We start from the raw sequence: 16802 nt of genomic DNA, 5'->3' as shown, positions 1-16802 counted from the left end.
GTTATTACACACTGCCCAAATGTTGCTGCTACCTTCTCACCCTCAAAAAGTATCATTTGGAATGAGAACTTACTACATTAAACTTTTGCAATTCTTTTGCTGAAATATACTCTATTCCCACTCCCATTTGCACCACCCTGCAGTCACCTCCCCCAACTACATGGACCTATTTCCTTAGTTCACTTTAAAGATTTCATTGTGTGCAGAGCTGAGGCAGTCCTTGAACACATTGGCTACAGTTTGCTGATTAAATTTCTGCTGTTTCTCAGTTCAATGGTGCTGAGTCCCAAGGCCCAAAAAAGGCAGAACATGACAATTAATTCACTCCTAACGATAGACCTCTGTGACCCCCAAACATAAATGTACATAACAATGAGGAGCTCACAAAGTCAGACAAGAAGGACATATTCTCCTTAGCACAGAGGTCCATAAATCAGGTAAATATGACTTCTTTCTTTATCTAATAAGCAGTGCAGGGTCTGAAAGAGTCAATCAGACAGGAGGCGTAAGAAGTACCTCAATGATCACTTGACGCCAGTAGTCTACTTTGCAGTTGATATATGTATGTTTGTATCAGGATGTAACATACACAAAAAAATGGAAAAATTGAAATGGCTTTAATGTGCATGAATCTTAAGATCACTTTCAAGAAGAGAATTTTCAGAGAAATTAAAACAAGGAATTAGGCATAGAATAGCAAACCATATTATGAATTGATTGAAATGCAAATAAATAGAGATTAGAAATTAGTTTTATTGAGAGGGTGAAAGTAATGATGTTCTAGTGCCAAAAATAGTCTGTTCATTTAAAAATCTATGGACTATTTATTATATGTCAGCACCTAGTTGAGAACAGAAGCGCATTACTTCCTTTTTTTCCAAATGTGATGCTTGATTTCTGTTTCACAATCCAAAAAAGCCAGTTCAGGAGACAGCACATTGAGACCAGATACCGATCAACACATAAAAACATTGTACATCTTCAAAAATATGGCCCAGGTAAAAATCTCTTCAATATGTAAACTTCTGTTTTGGTGAAGAATCATGTTGGCTTTGCTAATTGTATTAACAAAATGCATATGACATCACAGATGCAGTTGTAAATATCAGATTTATGGTTTAAAATCAAGTGTTTAACTCATTAATTTAAAATGGACTCTTTACTAATTATCACTATTTTATTTTTAGTTACCGATAACTAAGATTCCAGTCATCACTGAGGATAGTTTTGACTTTGCCATGCTGGACTTTACACTATTTACAACAGCCTGTGAAACATCAGGAATCAGAAACTTTGGTAGGTTTTTCATGCCCAGTTTATATGCAATAATATTTGTGACAGGGCTTCTGGGCAATGTCTTGGTCATCGTGACATTTGTCTTTTACACAAAGAAGACCATGATGGACGTCTACATGATGAATTTGGCAATCGCTGATATGATCTTTCTTTGCACCCTCCCATTCTGGGCTGTTGATGCATATAGTGAATGGATCTTTGGAACTCCTGTGTGCAAAATTATGAATGGTGTCTACACCATCAACTTCTACAGTTGCATGTTAACGCTTGTCTGTGTAAGTGTAAACCGGTACAATTTCATTGTTCAATCAACAAAAATGCTTAGAAGTAAATCTAAAATATTTCACACAAAGTTAACATGTGCAGGAGTTTGGATGCTTGCAATCATCCTGGCCCTTCCAGAATTTATATTAAGTGAAGCATATGGAGATTTACCTGACAAAATTATCTGTACTATGGTGTACCCTCCTAATTCAAACAACATCATCAAATTAGGTGTTTGTGTAATCCAGATGGTAGTGGGATTTTTGATACCCTTTGTGACCATGATCATTTGCTACACAATCATTGCAAAAACTCTGCTCCAAGCTAAGGGCTTTCAGAAGAATAAGACACTAAAAATTATACTTGCAGTTGTAATTACGTTTATGATTTGCGAACTGCCATTTAACATTGTACTCTTGATGCAAACTCTGCAGATCATCAGTGAAGACAACATAAGTTGTGAATATCGTGTAAACATGGATTATGCAATTATCATAACGGAGAGCATTGCCTATGTACACTGCTGCCTCAATCCTATTCTCTATGTATTTCTTGGAGTAAAATTTAGAAACAACTTCTTGAAGATGTTAAAAGATATTAGATGCATTAGTCATAAACATTTAACCCAATATCTTAAAACTGAATGTGAAACATCACAGCAAAAATCAGGTATATCTGACTCAACCAGCTTGCACCCTTTATAAAAAGTACTGGGGAAATCAGGATATCAAAATGTACATCATTAGAATCAGACTTAGAATTCTTGTGTTTTCTTTATCTTTTGTAGTAAGTTTGGGTATTTTCTAAATCAAACCGAACAATGGCATTGAAGGATAGTTAGGTTAAATTTCATGTAGCATCAAATTCTGCTTTATTATCTTCAAACATAAATTGTAAATGAAACCTAACATTTCTAGGTATAAAACATGATTAAATATGTACAAATATGGAATTTCTTATTAATTATATAATAAAATTGTTCAATGGTTATGCTAAGTTATCTCCTTGATTCATTAGTATAAAACACTGATCTTACTGGAGCAAAAAATACTGGTTGCACATATTTGGGAGTATCGAAAGTCATAATTTATACTGTAGATGGGCACCCAATGCATATTTATTTTAGACATACAGCATGGTAACAGGCCATTTCAGCCCAGGAGTCCATGCCACCCAATTCCCCAGTATGTTTTGAATGGTGGAAAGAAGCCGGAGCAGAGATAGGGAGAACTTACCAACTCCTTATAGACAGTGCGGGCTTCGAGCACCTGTCCTGATCGCTGTCGCTGTAAAGACATTGCGCTAACCACTATACCACTGTGCCACCGCTGTTATTCTATTTGGACACAATTTAAAATAATAGACCAGAAATATACGCCCTACAATATTTGACAGCTAACATTTATTTATTTTTATGCAGAATGATTGTTTTCTTTTTTTTGTAAAGTAATAGGAATGAAAGCCAGATCTTAATATAAATAGTCATGGAACTAACGGATGAATTAGTTGTCATCTTCAAAAATCCTTTAGATTATGGAATGATTCTTGTAGATTGGAAGCTGACAAATGTAACTTACAATTTAAAGATTGAGGGCAAGAGAACACAGTGAAACAAAGACAGATCAGTCAGCCCACTATTGAAAAAAACAGGTTTAATGAAGGAATTGATATCAAGATGGGATTATAAAAATCAACATGGATTTTTGATAAGGAAGTCATGTGTGAAAAGGTGGCGGTGAATAAAATTGATGAACTCATCATGGGTTCAACACCAATGAAGTCATCCATATAGTGGAGGAAGAGTTGAGGAGCCTTGCCTGTGTAGGGTTGTAGCATGGATTGTTCCATATAGCTAACAAAGGCAGGCATAGCTGGGACTCATGCAGGTATCATGCTCACCCCTTCGATTTGGAGAAAGTGGAATGAGTCAAAGGAGAAGTTATTGAAGGTGAGAACTAGTTTTGCTGGCAGACAAGGGTGGTGGTGGAGGGTGATTGGGTCTGTAGTTGAGGAAGAAACAAAGGGTTTTGAGAACTTCGGTATGAGGGATGGAGGTATTTAAAGACTGGAGCCTCATGGTGAAAATGAGGCAGTCAGGCTCAGGAAGCTGGAATTTGTTGAAATGATGAAAGACATGTGAAGTATCACAGATGCAGGTAGGATGGGACTGGACCAGGGGAGACAAAAAAAGAGTTGAGGTAAGATGATACCAGTTTGTTGCAGAAAAAAAGCTGGCTAGCTCATCATAGGTTAGTGGATAAAGTTGATAAACCTGCTGAGTATTTTTTAAGTTGTTACTGGCAGTGTAGATAAGAGAGAACAGAGGGATATGGTATTTTTAGGTTTTCAGAAGACTTTTGATAAAGTCTCACATGTGAGATTATTTTGCAAAATTAAAGCATATTAAATTAAAAGTAATTTATAGACATGGATTTAAAGTTGATTCAAGTACAAGAATCAGAGCTGGAATGTTAGTTGCTAGGATCAATGCTTGGGCCACAGTTATACAGATTAGCTACCCTATTGTCCATCTTAACATGGCACCTCCTGTCTCATCTGTGGAAGAGAGTCTTGGCTCCCACAAGAACTGCTTCACCTCAGAACCTATAGAAACAGAATCTTCCTCAATGAAGAGTCCATAAGACGTAGGAGCAGAATTAAGCTATTCAGCCTCAATAAGATTCACAATATATGTCAACTATTTGGATGACAGAGTCAAATGTGATGTTTCTAAGTCTGCCAGCTGAAAAAAACCGAGTGAGATAAAGAGTAAAGAGGTTGCAAAGTAGCTTCAATGTGACTGAAACAACTTGAGTGAGTGGGCAAATCCACGAAAGGGGGAGTATTAATTAAATAGCGACAGATTGGAACATATTGACACACAAAAGAATCTTTTGTGCACCAGTTAGTAAAAGCAAAATTGCAGGTGCAGGAGTGGTCAAGAAGGCAAGTTATGCTTGTGTTCATTATAATTTGGCCCCAGAAAGGGCCATAGTTTTGTGGTGTTATTGTCATAGATATCAGATGCAAACTACCTCCTCACACATGCAAATAAAAATGTGATTCCATACTATGAATGTGCTACTAGCATGTCACATGACTTAGAAGATCTTTCATGTCTACAGAGTGTTTTTATTTTTTCATCCTTCAGTATCGAGATCTCCCTGATCTTTGCATGGATGAAGACCATTTAAATAGTATTTAAGATTTTAATATTGCATGATGTAGATGAGTCATCCAATGTCAAGTGCACTTGTTTTGAAAACACAGCTTTTATAGTGAGCTATGTCCTAAGTCCAGAACTAACATTGTTCGATGAACGCTTTATAATTCAACCACAAGAAGAAGATATGCTTTATCTTGGTAAAGAGATACTGGCTCTGTGGGTCTTGAATTTCAGGAAGTAAAACAAAATGAGTCCACATAAATTTAAAAACTGTGAGAGGGTAGTCAATGTGTTATTTTCTTTAAAGGATCCACATCTTGCTATATTTTTCATTATATCTACAGGTGCATCATTCAAACCAAAACTCAACACTTATTAAGAACAACTTGGCATGCCTCAACTAATAATTGTCTAAGTTATTAAATGAGATTCCAATATGTGCAACTTTTCAAATATTACCATCATCTCTATGAATTACAAAGCACAATATAAACTTATTTAATACTTGCAAAATGAACTTGGAAGCCCAACATCAATTCCTTTAAGGCCATGCATGTGCCATGATCTGACTGATTCTCACCATCTGTAACTGAGTCATAAAACTATGCACAGTAAGAGGGAGAGATTCAAGATGAAAATGAGCCATTTTGTCAGACACGATGAGCCAATTGTGTCAGCAAACAGAAATGTAAATGAGGTCTATACTGAGAGTTGTGATGTGAATGAGGAGGTAGGATAAGGTAAAATATAGGAAGGTATAAAAGTGTTGAAGAGGAGTAGGAATTTTGGAATAATGCAAGTAGTAGTAGTTCCATTTGAGAAAGAGAATTAGAAGTATCCTTGGTCAGAATGCTGCATGAAGGGTTGGTCTTTGCCTGAGAGCGAAAAGTATGCAGGAAAGAAAAAGAAAGAACAATTAATTTTAAAGGACTAGTCAGTCTATTGAACATCTTGTGACACTTCTGTGTTTCTGCCAAGAGCTACTACTTCCAATTTTTTTTACTATAAATGATTACCCTGGCAAGTTTTGTGCTATACCCCCATAAGTTTCAACTTTTGATCTTCAATACTCTTGACAGAGCTGCTTAACTGTAGTTTGAGATAAAGATCTCTCCTCCAGGCTCATATGGCACTTGAATCATCAAAGTATCATCAAAATATAGGTGGTCAAGAAATAAAGTGAAGAATTTTGGAGAGAAACAAGACTGTAATACACTGCAGTTATTTAGTTCCTTGTTGTTACAAAAACATATTTTCATGCAACTGCACAGAGGTCTATTGGAAGTTTAGCTTCACGTGCTCATTGTAATCTGATTTTGGATGAATACTTAAAGAAATGAGTTCGTTAACAAGATTAACTCAAAATATAAATGTCATTCTCTCTGTTGGTCTCTGACATCCATAAAACGATTTCTTAGTCACTTTAATAACATTTCAAGCCATCAGTTCTACTATACACAACAAACCAGGAAGCTGATTGCAAAATTTCATAACTCTCATGTAAAGATGTTCATCATGTACCCTGTGCTAAATCTCTTACATATGACATTGAATGCATTCCTCCACTTACAATTATTGGAAAGAGTTTACTTGTATATTTTTTTTTATCCTTACTCAAATATTTATATTGAATTGCCCTATAACTTGATTTGCTCTTTGTAAACAACATGCCCTCTTTCTTAGTTTTTCTTCTTTTTTTACATACTTAGCATTTTGATGCTTGTATTGCATCTCAATATTACCTATGCATGGTGCAGCAAGTTATTAAGAAAACTAACAGAATATTATTGAATATTACAAGGATGATTGAATACAAAAGTAGGGAAGTTACCTTTGGTTCTACAGGGTATTCACCATATTTCATCGAAAGTACTGTGTGCATATTGGTCTCTTTATTTAAAGTATATTACTTTCTAAGAAATAGTTAATAGATTTACTACTTTAATAACTGGAATGATCAGATCGTCATTTGTGGAAAGATCAGACACACATGGCTTGCATCTGTTGAAAATTAGAAAAAAAATGAGAGGGAACTTGATTGAAATATTTGATCCTAATGGGTCTTGAAGGAAGATTGGATAATTTTTTTAAAACCCAGAGGTCACTGATTAAAAGTAAGGTTGTGTTAACGAAACATATTCCTCTCAGAGTTATAAAACTTTGGACTTCTTCAAAGAGTAGTGGAGCAGAATTCTTAGATATTAGTAAGATAGAGGTAGATGGTTTTTTTAAGCAAGGGGTTAAAGGTTACCACAGGTAGAAGGAAATACTGATGTTAGTTATAATCAGATCAGACTCAATCATATTGGATGTTGAAGTAGGCTGGAGATGTCTGGCATTTTCTCCTGCTCTTAACCTCAATGGGACACATAGCTCTCCACAATTCTCTAAGTTAGGTCATAATGAATCACATCAAGCTGACAGCTGGTGATTGTCAGCCACTAGAGCTCAGATCATAGGACTTCTACATATACTGAACCAATGAAAGAATCCCAAGACAAACTGGGGAACTAATCCACAGACAGTTATCACATCTATTTCAGTCATGCTAGATGCAGGTAGATGTTAATAAGACATTGGAGCAGAAATAGGCTATTCAGCCCATTGCGTCTGCCTCGCCATTTAATCATGAGCTGATCCATTTTTTGACTCAGATGCACTGTCCTGCCTTCCCTCCATGACATTTGATGCCCTGGCTAATCAAGAGCCTATCAATCTCTGCCTTAAATACATCCAATGATCTGGTCACCACAACCATCTGTGGCAAAAAATTCCACAAATTTACCACCCTCTGGCTAAAGAAATATCTCTGAATCTGTATTCTAAGTGAACGTCTTTCAATCCTGAATTTGTGCACTCTTGTCCTAGACTCGCCAACCAAGGGATACAACCCTTCTATATCCACTCTATCCATGCTTTCAACAGTCGAAATATTTCCAAGATCCTCCCTCATTCTCCAAAATTCCAACAAGAACAGGCCAAGAGCTCCAAATGCTTCTCAAATGATAACTCTTTCATTCCCAGAATCATCCTTGTGAATCTCCTCTGAACCCTCTCCAATGTCAGCAAATCCTTGCTTTAATGAGCTCAAAACTGCTCACAATACTTCAGGTGAGATCTCACCAGAGCCTTATGAAACCTCAATATCAAATCTTTGCTCTTGTATTCTATTCATCTTGACTAATCTTTTTATTTAAATAATTATTTGTTACAATTTTAAGCTAGTTAAAATCAACACTTTTAAAAATAATTTTGTAAAATTTTCATATCAACATTTTTTATGTCTCTATCAAATAACTTTATTAACAATTTCAAAGCTATGCAACATGCATCAAGCAGTCAGTTCCATCAGCATTGGTGCTCATTGTCACAGAATGCTTCGTGATGGCTCTGAGTGGTCATCTGGACCATGGCAGTCAATGCCAACAGATTCCAAAGCAGGAGTCTATTCACATAAAAAACTTCAAGAATGTTGAAATGTGGTCTCAGTAATCTGTCTTTTGGATCCACTTCCAACAGTGGTTCTCAACCTTTTTCTTTCCACTCACATACCACTTTTAAGTATTGTCTATGCCATAGGTGCCCTGTGATTAGTAAGGGATTGCTTAAGGTGGTATGTGGGTGGAAAAAGTTTGAAAATCACAGTTGTAATCGTACCTAATTGACTCGTTATGTGCAAGATTCCATAACTCCAAAAGAAAGAGGCCAGTAACAGTTTTTTTCAAGTAAAATATTTCAGTAACAATTGGGCCTAGAGCAATGATTCTCAACTTCCCTTCCCACTCACATACGACCTTAAGCAATCCCTTACTAATCACAGAGCACTGATAGCATAGGGATTACTTAAAGTGGTATTTGAGTGGAAAGAAAAAGATTGAGAATCACTAGCTTAAGATGAGAAATAAACCTGCTACTCTAGTCTGTACATCCCCCAGGCTCTTTCAGTGCAAACTGGGTCAGACTGTTTACGATTATGCTATAATATAATACTGCCAAGTCGTCATGGCCCAGGGCCATTGAAGTTTGCCATCCATACATAGCCACAGAGATTCTCGTGAAATTCAGATATCTTGTACATCCCCCACAATTCCCACTGAAGCTTCTTTGCAGCATTGTCCTCTCCAACACAAAAGGTTGTGGGTTGCAGTTCTATTCCATTTTAGCAAATACTCCAGGCTGGAATTTCAGTGCAACATTGCTTAATATTGGAAGTCCTGTTTTTTGGTGAGACCTTTGCCCACACAGATGGACATAAAATGTGCCATGACATCATACTGGATGCTGTTCCAGAAGATTTGGACAATATTTATCCATTCGGTATTATTAATACAACAAATTATCCAGTCATTTATTGCTGTTTATGGATCCACAACTGATGCCATCTCCCTGGCTCTAGACTCAACCATGGAACACCTAGACAAGGACACCGATGTCAAACTACTATATTATCAGTGACATGTCCGCTTTCCACACAATAGTTCCAAATTAATCCCAACTCTATATGACCTTGGTCTCAGCACCCCTCCCTGCAACTGGATCTATGACTTTCTATCCACAATTAGTGAGGATTGCAGCATAGAAAATCATGGAAACACCTGTTCCATACCACTGGACAATGAAGATTTTGGTTCCTGAACACTTTTGTGTGTATATTATAGATTTTGGGCTGTTCATCACAAAAATCACCTTAAAAAGTTCCTATCACATATAATTTTTTAGATACAACTTATTTTTATGATTTCCTCTCATATTTTAAGTCTACTTCAAGCATACCAATGAAGTGCGACTATGGAAAAATTATATCAGGGCAACTGGAATCCATCAGTGCTGACCAACTACTGTTGGATACTGACACAAGAGGGAGAGGCATCAGATGCTGAGTACAAATGAAAATCAGTGGCAAAACATTTTTTAGGTCAGTAGATCCAACGTAATGTGTCAGCATCATTATGCATTAAACATGCTAAATTCAATAAATGTTAATTTAATGTTTCTCCAGCTTCCTATGTGATACAGCAAATCTGAAATTACCTTTATGTTGAGCTTGAAGTTGTCTATCATAATTTCCATTTTTTTTTAAGGAAGCAAACCTTTTGAAAAAAAATTGTTAGCCAGGGTAATCATCCTCAAGGAGTAAAATTCAAAAATCTGCAGACACCTGGGGTTGAAGTAAAAACACTGCTGGAGAAACTCAGCAGGTCAGGCAATGTCCTCCATGTAGCAAAGGTTAAAAAATACATAACCTACATTTCAGGCTTGAGCCCTTCATCAAGGCATGGAGAATTCCAACATGCGTCCGAACAGAAAAGTGGTGGGGGGGGGGTGGGGTTGGGGGGGTGGGGTGGGGGGGGTAAGGGGAGGTCGCAAAGGCAGGAGGTGAAAGGTGGAGGAGGGAGGAACGGGAGAGCAGTATCAAGGGGAGGAGGGATGGCTAGGTGAATGGGAGGAATACTGGAAAGGGGAAAGGAAGGGGGAGGAAAGAGGTTAGCAGAAACCCGAAAAGTCGGTTAATGCCTTCTGGCTGGAGAATGCCCAGATGGAAAATAAGGTAGCGTTCCTCCAATTTGGAGGTGATCTTGGTCACGAGCTGAATGAAGTTGACAAGCTCATTGCAGGTGTATGAGACAGCCCTGATGTAGTCATCGATATACTACATCAGTATACAACAGAAGAGCTGAGGAATCTTGGCTATGTAGGCTTGCAGCATGGATTGCACCAGAAAGCCCCTGGGACAGACATGTGAGAGTGGGTGTGTGACATAGAATTGAAATGGTTGGCTACTGGGAAGTCTCTGTCATTGGGGCAGACAGAGCGAAGGTGCTCAGTGAAGCGCTTCTTCCAACCTGTGCCCAGTCTCTCTGATATAGAGAAAGCCACAAAGAGAACATCAGATACAGTAAAATGGCCCTGCGGATACATAAGTGTTGGTTCACTTGAAAGGCCTGTTTGGGGCCCTGGACTGTGGTGAGGGAGGAGGTGTGGGTGCAAGTGTAGCACTTCCTGAGGCCAGAGGGGAAGCTGCCAGGGTGTGGGAAGGGGGAGGGGGGAGGGATGAGTGCATGAGGAAGTCATGGAGAGAGTAGTCCCTGCAGAAGGCAGAAAGGAGAGGAAAGGGGAAGACGTGTCTGATAGTGGGATCCTGTTGGAAATTCTGGAGGACAGTGTATTGGATGCGAAGGCTGGTGGGGTGGTAGGTGAGGATCAGGGGGATTCCATGATTGTTGCACCTTCGGGCAGATATCTGGGAAATGGAGGAGATGCAGGTGAGGGCTGAGTTGGTGGTGGTGGAAGGGAAACCACACTTGTGAAAGAAGGTGGATATTTCAAAAGATTTGGAGTGAAAGACCTCTTTATGGGAAAAGAGGTGGCAGAGATGGAGAAATTGAGAGAAGGGGATAGTTGTTTGAGTTAGTGGGTTTGTAGTATATATTGGTGGAAAGCCTATCTCCCAAGATGGAGACAGAGAGATCCAGGAAGGGGAGAGTGTTGTCAGAGATGGACCAGGTGAGTTAGAGATCGGGGTGGAAGTTGGCCACGAGGTGGATGAAGTTGACAACCTCATCGCAGGTGCATGAGGCAGCCCCGATGTAGTTGATTATATACTGAAGGAAGAGTTGAGTGGGGTCTTGCCTATATAGGCTTGCAGCATGGATTGCTCCACAAAGCCCACAAATAGGCAGGTGTTGCATGGACCCATGCAGGTACCCTTTGATTTGGAGGAAGTAAGATGAGGTGTGTGGTGGAGGAGTACGGTGGTAGAGGGTGACTGGTCAGGTCTCTGGTTCAGAAAGAAGCAAAGTGTTTTAAGTCCTTCAGCATGGGGAATGGAGGTGTAAAGGGATTGGACATCCATCATGAAAATGAGGCAGTCCAATTTGGGGAATTTGAAGTCACTGAAGAAATGGAGGGCATGTGAGGTAACACGGATGTAGGTGGGGAAGGAATGGACCAGGGAAATAAAGATAGTGTTAAGGTAAGATGAAACAAGTTTAGTGGGACAAGAGCAAGCAGAAAAATATGAGTCTACCTTGATGGTTGGGTAGAAGGTAGAAACAACCAGTGCAGGGATATGAAACAATGAGGTTGGCAGCCGTAGGGGGCGTGGTGACCAGAGGTGAAGGTTGGAGGTGATGTTGGAGACAGTGGCTTGATGTGCTGTGGTAGGGTAATCATCCTCAATACTGGGCCACAACAAGAATCCTCCACTATACTCTCTGCATACCCACAATTGCGTAGTCAAACACATGTCCAACTCTATCTATACATTCACTGATGATACCACCGCAAAGGATAGGAATGATGAAACGGAGTACAGGAGAGAGATAGAGGGACTTGTAGCTTGGTTCTAGGACAATAATCTCTCCTTCAACTTTGGCAGGATCGAAGAGCTGGTTATAGACTTCTGGAGGAGAGGCGAAGCTGAAGTGGAGATCATTGATAGTTTTAAGATCCTAGAAGTAAATATATCCAGTAACTTATCCTGGCCCACCAATGTTGATGCAATGCCAAGAAAATGCACGAGTGCCGCTACCTCCTCAGAAGACTGAGGAGATTTGACACATCAACATCTGTTAATAACTTCTACAGATGTAGCATTAAAAGTATATTATAAGGCTATATCACTGCATTTTAAAGAAACTGCACCACCCAAGACCAAAAGAAACTGTGGAGGTTTGTGAACTGAAGAATCCAACATACACACCTCCCTCTCCTCCATCAACTCCATCCATAAATTCTGCTGGCTTGGAAAATCAGCAACCTATTAAAATACTCATACATGCTGGTCACACTGTGTTCACCCCCATCTGTCAAGAAGATACAAAAGTCTGAGATTTCACCACTAGATTCAAGGGAAGTTTTTCTCTGCCATAATCAGACTCCTGCATGAACCCCAAATTAAAAAAAAATGTTTACTCTGTACTAATAAATCTCTCTCTGTAACTCTACACTCTTTTATTGTGTCCAACTTTTATTATGTCCGCAAAACAATCTCCATCTCTACATTTTTGACACACATGAAAATAAATCTGAATCTTACTTTGCACAACTTGATTCCCTTGATTATTCAAAAATTTGAAAATAAACACATAATGCAGACATGATGGTTTGCAAATGGATAATTCAAAATTATTTGTTCAATTATTAGATAGAGATTGAAATGTCTTGCTCAATATTTGTGCTATCTTGGTGTTACATTTACATCTGTAATGCAATGAAGGAAATCAGAATTATGAAGGCCAGTAGAAGGGACAATAGAAAGTATTATAGAAAGCTGGCCAATAGGGATCGAAGATACAGCTCAAATGAATCACAAACTGCTCCTTGAAAGCTCTGTTGGCTAGAATCACTAGAAATTCATTCCTCATCTTCCTCTTTCAAGTTAAGACACATATTGAAAACCGACAAGAAAATCTTGATCTCTCAAAAGACACATACAGATGCCCCATAAATATTGGGAAAAGAAACATGACCATATGTATAGAGAATATGATATGTCAATTGCACTACAGCAAACCCTAGTCATAAATACACTGAGATAAAAGTCTGACATTCATAAATACTGAAAAATAATAGAAAATGTTTAGACCTTAGAATCAAGGATTACATTTTGTATCAATGTGACATAAATAAAAAGGGTGGGATGGGGGGGGGGGGGGTTCTCTGTGTCTCTGACCTTAGAATGAAATCAAATGAAACTCAAAACTGACTAATTCATTAGTTATTTCATCACTTAGCGCATCAAATATGGTCACATTTTGGTTCTATTAATCAATATGGGGTGTGTTTGTGTATCTAAAGAGCTGTCCCTCTCAAAACTTTGAATGAAAAGTACATTTTAAATGTCTGGACTATGTCCTCAGAAGTTCTTAAAACATCAACATAAATGATCAAAGGTCTATGGTTTATTCAATGTTGGTCTTCCCTTAGTATACTGTATCTCTTTGGCTTGGCTTCGCGGACGAAGATTTATGGAGGGGGTAAAAAGTCCACGTCAGCTGCAGGCTCGTTTGTGGCTGACAAGTCCGATGCGGAACAGGCAGACACGATTGCAGCGGTTGCAAGGGAAAATTGGTTGGTTGGGGTTGGGTGTTGGGTTTTTCCTCCTTTGCCTTTTGTCAGTGAGGTGGGCTCTGCGGTCTTCTTCAAAGGAGGTTGCTGCCCGCCAAACTGTGAGGCGCCAAGATGCACGGTTTGAGGCGTTATCAGCCCACTGGCGGTGGTCAATGTGGCAGGCACCAAGAGATTTCTTTAGGCAGTCCTTGTACCTTTTCTTTGGTGCACCTCTGTCACGGTGGCCAGTGGAGAGCTCGCCATATAACAGGATCTTGGGAAGGCGATGGTCCTCCATTCTGGAGACGTGACCCATCCAGCACAGCTGGATCTTCAGCAGCGTGGACTCGATGAGATAGACAACAGACTCGCCAAGGCAAATAGCGCCTTTGGAAGACTACACAAAAGAGTCTGGAAAAACAACCAACTGAAAAACCTCACAAAGATAAGCGTATACAGAGCCGTTGTCATACCCACACTCCTGTTCGGCTCCGAATCATGGGTCATCTACCGGCACCACCTACGGCTCCTAGAACGCTTCCACCAGCGTTGTCTCCGCTCCATCCTCAACATCCATTGGAGCGCTTACACCCCTAACGTTGAAGTACTCGAGATGGCAGAGGTCGACAGCATCGAGTATACTGTATACTCCCAATGTAAATATATAATTCTACGGAGACATGTTCATTCTCAAAATAGTGAGGCAAATTACAGATTGTAATTATTGAAATTGTACTTGATTACTCATTATTGTCTTTGAATGTAAAATATATAAGAACTCAATGTAGTTTGAGTTTCGGGAGATTCTTCCACCAGTTCTCTCTTAAGTGTTTGCTTGTACTAGAACAAATAACTGTTTCATTTACAGTTCTGGGGTCCGATTAGCTTTGTGTTGATATTGATTCAATTAAAGCATTTTCTCATTGCAGAAAGCCTGAGATATTATCACATCATCAGAGCATACTATGCAAGTGACACCTCTACTATGAAAAGGCTGAGAGCTAAAAGCTATTGCAAATATCTCTGACTTTTATCTGTTCAAGACCAAAGCCTCATGACATTGTCATTTTGGCAACCACTATCAAAGTAGTTTTTGGCTAGTTCTGAGATTGCAATCACAAGAATAAATTATGAAGATTTGAATTTTACTGAACCACAGGTGTCACATTTACTCACCTATAGTGAAGTTCAAGGAGTACATCACTTCCTGAACATTTGGAATGATTGCAGGCTTGTGCCATGACCTTTGTGCACCCCAAAAATACCCCACCACTTTCTGGTAACTTGTCCTGTGTTACAGACATGATAGCAGTGATAAGATTAGTCCTGAGAGTGTTATATATAAAATAACATTTTTAATTATTAATCAACAATTATATAACACTAATCTAATTGAACTAACTTATCTAAACTTAACTAAATTTATATACAATTATATAACTTTAACGTTGGGCAAATATACTGGTGTGCGTGGAGTACTCCAAACAATACAGCTCAAGACTCAATTCTTGAAAGCCATTTCCAAGTTCAAAGTTCATAAATTCAGTGATGACTCATGGGCTTGGGATTGATGTAACCTGCAAGCTTTAGCAGGTTGAGGCATGCAGGTCTTAGATGAATGGTGAGGCATGCAGGTTTTAAAATGGTGAGATACGCAGGCTTTAAGCTGGAGTTAGCAGTTCCTGAACTGGGTGAAAAAGACCAGGGGTGACAAAATGTTGATTCTCATGACATCCTGGTTGAGGTGCTTCAGAGAAATATAATTTTTAGGCAAGTGCCTTCTTCTGCAAATAAAACCTTTTTCGTGGGTCAGTCGAGTGCAGTATTTCTTCTACAACTTTAAAACCCTTTTTGTGGGTCAAAGTGTTCTCTCATCCCTCTATAAGTAAAAGGAGTAAATCTGACATTCCGTCTAATAACAACACAATGAGGCCAAGTGGGTTTCTCATTCCCACAAAAGAGGTCGAAGAGCTGTTTACTCTTGTACTGTTTCCTTAAAATGACCTCTTGAGCAAAATGTGTACTTTTTTTTTAAAAAGAAGCTAGTCACATGGTCTCTGCCCCTGGCTGCTCCCCTTCATTCTGCAAATGTATCAACTTTTTTTGGAACATGCTGTCTTCAAAACCTGCTGCTAGTTCACAGTCACTTTCCAAAACCTGCAGGCTTTTGCTATATCTTTTCTCTTAAAGGGACAGTCCCACAAATAAAATGGACTGAAAAATGGGAGAACGTCACACCTGGTCTTTTTGCTCTCTGCTTATTTTCCTCATCATCCCCCAGTGCTACCTACTAACATACCCATATCCTAAATTAACAGATTTGAAGAGAAGCTGTGAAGTTAGGAGCCAATATCAGCATCCAATTCTTTGAAGAGTTAAAACAATAGAATAAATCAATTAGCAATCAATCTAAAGTAAGTCATGATCACTTCAAATCACTCTAGAGGACCTTCATGTACATTGTCAACAGGAGCCATCATTTGGGAAAGCTGAGTAGCAGCAAAAGGATCATACTTTGGGTCCACTGTTTAATTTCATTATTCCATAATGATCCTACTGAATTTAGCCTCAATTCAGTGCTAATATGGAAAAGACATCTGAAGTATTCTGTGCAGTTTTGGTATCGACCGACAGGGAAGATATCAATAAGATTGAAAGACTGCAGAGAAAATTTACAAAGATGTTGCAGGACTTGTGGTGTTGATTTATCAGAAAAGGTTGAATCAGATAGGCCTTGGAATGTTGGCGACTGAGGGAAGATTTGATACAGGTATACAAAGTTAGGAGGGTTATGAATCACTCTTTCCTATAATCTGTCTCATCTTTACTTTCTGACTTGCTCAATAGAAGATGAAAAACAATCCCATTAGTCATGAATATTGTTTAAAAAAAACTGAAAATCAAATATGTATTAAAACAGAAATGCCATCATTAATCTTTTAAGGGAATGGAATTGCTCCATTTAATTTATTTCCAGCAGTATATAATGGTATGCCTGAGAAAGGAAAGCTGTCAGATCTGAGTA

General features: G+C 38.8%; 2 protein-coding genes across 7 annotated transcripts in view; one reads left to right on the top strand and one right to left on the bottom strand.

Moving 5' to 3' along the window:
* The window catches only part of fyco1a (FYVE and coiled-coil domain autophagy adaptor 1a), a 169718-nt gene that overhangs the window by 35146 nt on the left and 117770 nt on the right, over window positions 1-16802 (bottom strand). Inside the window, exon 15 of one of the 6 annotated variants that reach the window (XM_069910231.1) lies at window positions 14954-15066. The exons of the other annotated variants lie outside the window; for them this stretch is intronic. Within the exon in view, the coding sequence (XP_069766332.1) occupies window positions 14954-15066 (113 nt within the window). The remainder of the gene's footprint in view (window positions 1-14953; window positions 15067-16802) is intronic. 6 annotated transcript variants of the gene reach the window in all.
* LOC138749192 (C-C chemokine receptor type 7-like) lies at window positions 917-2424 on the top strand. Its single transcript, XM_069910275.1, has 2 exons — window positions 917-998; window positions 1188-2424. The coding sequence occupies exons 1-2, from the start codon at window positions 990-992 to the stop codon at window positions 2262-2264; spliced, it is 1086 nt and encodes a 361-aa protein (XP_069766376.1). The 5' UTR covers window positions 917-989; the 3' UTR covers window positions 2265-2424.

Source organism: Narcine bancroftii, chromosome 1 (genome assembly GCF_036971445.1).
Source record: "Narcine bancroftii isolate sNarBan1 chromosome 1, sNarBan1.hap1, whole genome shotgun sequence".
NCBI lineage: Eukaryota > Metazoa > Chordata > Chondrichthyes > Torpediniformes > Narcinidae > Narcine > Narcine bancroftii.
This window is presented reverse-complemented; position numbering and strand designations above follow the sequence as displayed.